General features: G+C 47.1%; 1 protein-coding gene across 1 annotated transcript; it reads right to left on the bottom strand.

The window, feature by feature from the left end:
- Nucleotides 1–4,427: 4,427 nt before the first annotated feature.
- LOC120748278 (epidermal differentiation-specific protein-like) lies at nucleotides 4,428–4,958 on the bottom strand. The gene has a single exon (XM_040054407.2). The coding sequence runs from the start codon at nucleotides 4,956–4,958 to the stop codon at nucleotides 4,428–4,430; it is 531 nt and encodes a 176-aa protein (XP_039910341.1).
- Nucleotides 4,959–6,794: the final 1,836 nt, after the last annotated feature.

Here is a 6,794-nt window from a genome sequence, read left to right as displayed (position 1 = left end):
ACTTTACATTTCCTCTTGCATAGGTTTGTTTTGGGGGTTTTTTGTTTTTTAAATCAAAGACAGAATTTAAACAACTGTAGAAGTGTCAGGTCCAAAACTCAAGCAAAGGATTCTTGTAGGTTTTTCAGTAATAAGAGGATGAAGTAAAGGTGGAGAAGGACTTTGAGCTTTCAATATGGGGAATTGCATTTGACAACAGAGCAGGTGAGAGCCTGTGGAGGAATGGGGAGGGAAGTCTGACGTTGGGAAAACAGAATTTATAAATGTCCAATAAATAATCCCATAGTTATTGTACACATGACTTGATGGTTACATTTTTTCATTGAAGTTGAACAATGGATGCAATTAGCCAGAAAGTGACAATGTCTTTTAAATCTTCCTTAGGTTTCCTGACAGAAAGATTTATTCTGGAAGGGACCTCCCTAGTCCAAGGCCTTCTTCACAGCAGAGCTACCTCCAAACATGACCTGGTTACTCATGGCCATCTTCAGGAGATTTCTGAACAGCTGCAAGGGTGAAGATTCCCCAGGGTCTCTGGCCTTTCTGCCAGAGCTGAACAATCCAGGGTGTGAGTTTTTTCTCCCTTATTTCATGCCTGGGTTTCCCTGTTGCCATTTAAGCCTCTTTCCAGCTGTCCTTTTGCTGACCCCCTCTGATAAGGGTTATCCTTGTCTTCTCCAGCCTGAGCAGGACCAGGCTCCTCAGACTCTCCTGCTTCATGGGATGCTCCAGTGCCATCCAGTGGCCTCTACGGGGCCCTCATCAATTTGTTCACATTTACCTTTTAATAGGGCATCTGAAACAGAAGCAGCATTGCAGATGTGTACTCTGTTCAGAGGAGATGGGGATAAACTCTTCCCTCCCCTGCCCCTGCAGCTCTCCTGCTGTGCAGTATGCAACTGCCCTTCAACTTCTTATCCAGCAACAGAAAGGAGTGAGAAAGAAGCCATTCTGGTGGGACTAAAAGTAATACCTCAGTGGCTGCATATATTAAATACTGTCGTGCCTGAGGCAGGGTGAAACCTTGACAGAAAGAGTGACTGCAACAGCTACTCTTTGGAATGAGTAAAGGAAAGGCTTAAGCTGGGTTGGAAAAACCAAGACAGGAGAATCCTTTGCTCACAGACTACATGAAAGCTGGAGTTAGGTGACCAGGATGCTTCTCTGCTTCCTCAGACCTTGCTCCAAGGAGTTTAGATGTGTGAGTCAAGTGAGTCAACTCTGTGAGTGTGAGAGGGCGAGTGGCTGAAATCATTAACAAAGCAAGGGTGGCCAAGCAGCCTCAGTGTTGAGAGAAGCATGAGAGATATTGTTAATGAAACACCAGAGCACTCCTGCAAGTTCTCCTCCCAACAGGATCAATTTGCAATCTTGTTATGCTTTTCTTGGTTTGGCAGCAAGCTGCTCTCCTCACTGGCAAACCTACAGGGAAATTTTGCTTAGAAGTTCAATCACTGATGAGCCAGGACAAAGAAACTCAAGAAATGGGGTAGACCTGTTGCATCTCAAATGCTTCCAACAATTATTTATTCAATGCTGTTAAGTTAGTAATAGAGCTGTTGTATGCAAAGAGAAATATGGTAACTTTTGTGTTTGAGGAAAGCAGGCAGATTTGTTGTGATAGGCTGAAGCTGCTATTTTCTCTGATCCTTTCACAATACTCAGAAAGAGTTTCTTTTGGAGAAAGATTTTCTTTCCCTGAGAGAGAATTTTTCAGGAATTCTGAAGGAAGGTGTGGAGCAGGAATGCAATTGTGGATAGCACCTGTGATGTGTCCTAGATGTGATTCTTACTCTAAATGAGTCAGAAATCCATTAGATGCCGGGGGCACATGTATGTGTGTTGTGGGAGGCAGGTGCGTGTGTGTTTTTCCTGAGAAGCTCCAAAGAAAGAGGGAGGGGAAGAGAGATGTATTTTTGCAATGGACTCGCCAATAAATCTGCTGTGAGCATGAACATCTGTAATGTGGGATAGTCAGCTGAGACCCTTTATTTAGACCAAGAGTCCTCAGGAACCATATAGCTCTGGTAACACTGGCATTTGCCAGCCTTGATCCTTAAGTCATGAGTTTGAGTGATGTGGCGAGCCAGGAGGGTTGTGGGATCATAAGACAATTCAGGTTGAAAGCGACCTTTGGATGCCATCAAGTCCAGTCTGCTGCTAAATAAGGCCAGAGACCCTGGGGAATCTCCACCCTTGCAGCTGTTCAGAAATCTCCTGAAGATGGCCATGAGTAACCTGGTCATGTTTGGAGGTAGCTCTGCTGTGAAGAAGGCCTTGGACTAGGGAGGTCCCTTCCAGAATAAATCATTCTGTCAGGAAACCTAAGGAAGATTTAAAAGCCTTCGTCACTTTCTGGCTAATTGCATCCATTGTTCAATTTCAATGAAAAACTGTCATCAACAAGTCATGTGTACAATAATTTGGGGGATTACTGGTTGGATATTTATAAATTCCATTTCCCCAACGTCAGACTTCCCTCCCAATTCAGCAGCAGTTCTTCCCTGCTCTGTTGTCAAATGTAATTCCGTCTACTGAAGGGTCAAAATCCCTCTCCACCTTTACTTCATCCTCTTATTACTGATAAAACTTAGAAGAATCATTTGCTATTAAAAAAAAGCTTTGCAGTAGCAAATGCAAAGTTCCTGAAAACATGGTATTCAAATCCTTCCTTGAACCTTTCCTTTGCTGTTTTGTAGGGCTGCACTCCTCTCTGGGGCTGGGGGAGCTGTGCCTGGGACATTCCAGGCAGAGTGTTTGGACTCCTAGAAGCAATTAGGGTGGAAGGAACCTTGAGGGGTTTCTACTTCAAGCTGCTGCTCACAGCAGGATGGGGAATGGGAAGATATTGTCCCATGCTGGTTCTGAAGCCAGGGCAGAGAAAGCAGTGTGGAAGAGGAAGGTTTGCTACTGTACTGCTGTGAAAATGTTTCCTGCAGGGAGCTGAGGGGACAGGAGATGCTGGGAAAGTGGCCACGGCTGTGTTGGTGGGTGGGAATAGAAGAGAGGCTGCAGGAAGACACGGGAAGCTGATAGAGGCAGAGAGGCTCCCCACAGGCAACACAGCTTCAGCTGGGCACGGCAGCCACAGACACACAGACACACAGACACACAGACAGCCACACAGACAGCCACACAGACAGCCACACAGACACACAGACACACAGACACACAGCCACCAGACACACAGACACACAGCCACACAGACACACAGACAGCCCTGTCCTCAGGGACCATGCAGAGGGACCTTGGCAAGCTCCAGCACCGGCACCGTGCGCACCTCGGGAGGTTCCCAAAGGCCAAGGGCAGCTCCTGTGGGAGCAGCCCAGCCGCCGGTGCAAGGGAATGGTGCCAAACAGGAGGTCAGCCCAGAGGGAGAGGAGCACTGCAGTGCAGAGCTGCCCTGGGACAGCTGTGACCATGCACAGCTCAGGGCGTGCAGCTGTCATTAGGCAGGGATGGAGGAGGGCTGAGACTCTGCTCGTCCAGGTGAACTTGCGCATTGCAAAACACATCATGGAATACCTCGTCATCCCTCCTCCCTTATCAAGATACTGCAGGTTTAAAAAGCAAAACTGGTTTTACCTTTAGGATTAAAGAATTCAAATTAGTGAAAACATTCTGTTTATTATGTGATTAAGGGCAGTAGAAGACTACATCATCACTACAACTGCTACCTTGAGATACAGCCGACCATGTGATAGCTAGGTACAATCTGCATGGGAGAGTTTGACCAGGATCAGCAACAATCAAAATGCTCACCAAGACTTTTTGAGTCAAGCCTGAACCCACTGTTACTGAACAGTGAAACCGGAAGGAGACACAATTCTCCAGGACACATCCAGGAAAAATATTTGCAGGTGACTGCATGGAGCATTCTCTGGATACACAAAGACATCTAACCGCGAAAGAGCAATATTTATCTACACTAAAGATGCATGAAACAGACTCACTGCTGATTGCAAAAGATTCTTTAATGGCACCAATGCAAAATGGACTACAGACAATGGCAGGGGCCACAGTAGCACAAGGGCATTGCAAAGCAAATTACAAAGGAAGCAGTGCTGGTTCTGTACTAGCATCTTTTGTTTCACTTAGCAACAGAAGCAACATGGAATGCTTCTACATTCCGTAGCCCAGGACTCTGGAATGCCACCTGAAGGTACAAAATGTTTCAAACACCTGGTATTTCTCTTAGCTTGGACAGTCTTTCATATGGTACAGCATGATTATCCTTGCTTTTGAGGGGTGGGGGAATAGCGCAAGGCAGGATAGAGAAGCACAGATTTGCAATGCAGCCCAGCAGAGAGCTCTCACATTCCCCCCTATGCCACTGGGGCAGAAGGCAACACAAGCAGAGGTGGAGATCTAGGTCCCAAAATTCTTGCTGGGGCTTCATTTTTTCTCAGCGCTGCAGGATTTGCATTCTAACAGCCACAGCCAGGGCGAAGGGGACGCAGGAAAGAAAGCTTGTCATTGAACTTGATTGCATTGTAATCTGGAAGGTGCTCGTGCTCTCGGGCAAGGTATTGAATTCCACTTCCATCTCTGCACTCACACAGCAGCCAGACACCTCTCTGGACTTTGTGAGAAGACATGATGTTATTGTCGTGTCCTGCAGCCAGGTTGGTTGCTTCTGTTATTATTCTGCTCTTCCCTTGATAGTTGGGATGCTCATAGAGAGTGATCTCAGGATTGCTCAGATCTTCAGTGATCATCTGCAGAGAACTGATCGTATTATTCATATCTTTACCAACAAAGTTATGTTCTCCCTCCTCAAGTACCAGAAATCGACCTCCATAGTTCTCACGCTCATAAGCCACCCAAGGCTGACCAATTACTTTAGCTGAGGAGGCAAGATCATTCCAATCTGCATCTTTGAGACTGGCAATATCAGAGGTGAATTCTTTGGACAAACCCTGGAAGTCGGCATACTCATAAATGATGATTTTTCCCATCTCAGTAGGATTTGTGGAGTTTGGATTCCTTGCTATAGGAGCTGGACAACAGCCTGCACAAAGGGACACAGAAAATAAACAATGCTTGTAAGAACACCTTATCCTCCAGCCACAAAATTATAAGAAGCATGATGGAAAAAAGTAAAAGTAGAACATTTTTAGCAGAGAGTAAAGATAGCAGCAGCTGGAAAGGAGTGAGGGTATGGCATAGAAACTTCAGTTTTGAGGGAAAACAAAACCTGATATGTTTCCACAACTACCCAGTTCAAGTTAGAGGTGTGTGTTGGTTCGGGTCTATACCCAAGAGTAAGTTGTAAAATACTCTCAACTGTAAGTTGTAAAATACTCTCACATTCACCCCTCACAGCTGTGTATCTCTGGCCCCCTCCACCCTCTCCCCTGCTAAGGCTGGTTTGTCCTGCAGCAGCCATCTCCTCCTCCCCTAAAGATGGGTCCAGTCTCTGCACGTGCACACAGCAGACCCTACCACACCCGTCTGTGCTGCAGCTCTCTCCCCAACACTAAAGCCTCCTTCCCTTGCCCTGCATCTCACAGCAGCTGCCCAAGAACCCTTCCCATTCTCCTGCACAAAGTGTGCCTCTTACCTGGATGTCAGCTGCAGGGCTGGGGAGAGCTGAGGGCAATCCCTCCAGTGCAGGGCTGCTGTTTGTGAGGGGCTTCTTATCTGCTTCCATTTATACTTGCACAGAAGTGAAAGTGTGAAATACCAAATTCCAAGGAACAGGGAGTGGTTGATATCATGCTCAGGGATCAAAACTCATTAAATATTCTATCTTGGTTTCGATGTCTTAGAACCAGACATCTCATTGCTTTAAAGTGTGAGTGACTCGATAGCCTTAGAGCTTGGCTTCATGTTTGTCCTTCTTCAGTAGCCATCTGAACCACAGAAATTGGAACACATTAATTGGAACACCCCCTGCTCCTTTGGCTGTTCCTCATCAGACCTGTGCTCCAGACCCTTCACCAGCTCACTTCCTTCTCTGGACTCACTCCAGCCCCTCCATGTCTTTCTTGCAGTGAGTACCCCGAACTGGACACAGCACTCCAGCTGTGGCATCAGCAGTGCCAAGCACAGTGTTGGGGACAATCTCTGCCCTGGTCCTGCTGGCCACACCATTGTTGACACAGGCCAGGTGCCATTGGCCTTCTTGGCCACCTGGGCACAGCTGGCTCATGTTCAGCTGCTGCCTACCATGCATGGGGGTTTTGGGACCACAGGGCAGGACTTGGCCCTCAGCCTTGTTGAACCTCAGCCCATTGATCCCTCTGCAGAGCCTTCTTACCCTCCAGCACACAGCACTCACAGCCAAGCTGGTGGTGCCCACAAACTGACTAAGGGGGAAGATCCAAGGGTGGGGCACCCACATCTTCTCTAGACAACCTTTTCCAGTGTCTCACCACCCTCACAGCGAAGAATTTCTTCCTAATGTCTAGCCTGAACCTACGCTCTTTTAGCTTGAAAGGCCATAGTAAAAAGTCTCTGTGCCTTTCTTATAAGCCCCATTACATTTTGAAACACCGCAATAAGGTCTCCCAGAAGCATTGTCTTCTCTAGGCTGAACAACTCCAACAATCTCTGCTCTTCTTGGTTAGATGTCCTCCAGCCCTCTGACCATTTTAATGGCCCAGCTCTAGACCTGCTGTAACATGTCTGTGTCTCTCTTGTTCAGGAAACCCCAAAGCTGCATGCAGTACTCCAGGCAGAGTCTCACCACAGCAGATTAGAAGGGAAGAATCCTCTCCCTCACACTGCAAACTACACTTTATGCAGCCCAGGATACAGCTGGCTTTCCAGGTGGCATCAGGTCATGTCCA

Source organism: Hirundo rustica, chromosome 2 (assembly GCF_015227805.2).
Source record: "Hirundo rustica isolate bHirRus1 chromosome 2, bHirRus1.pri.v3, whole genome shotgun sequence".
NCBI classification, from domain to species: Eukaryota; Metazoa; Chordata; class Aves; order Passeriformes; family Hirundinidae; genus Hirundo; species Hirundo rustica.
This window is presented reverse-complemented; position numbering and strand designations above follow the sequence as displayed.

Coding starts and splice junctions, on each gene's coding strand:
- LOC120748278 (XM_040054407.2), bottom strand. CDS start 4,958: ATGGGAAAAATCATCATTTATGAGTATGCCGACTTCCAGGGTTTGTCC.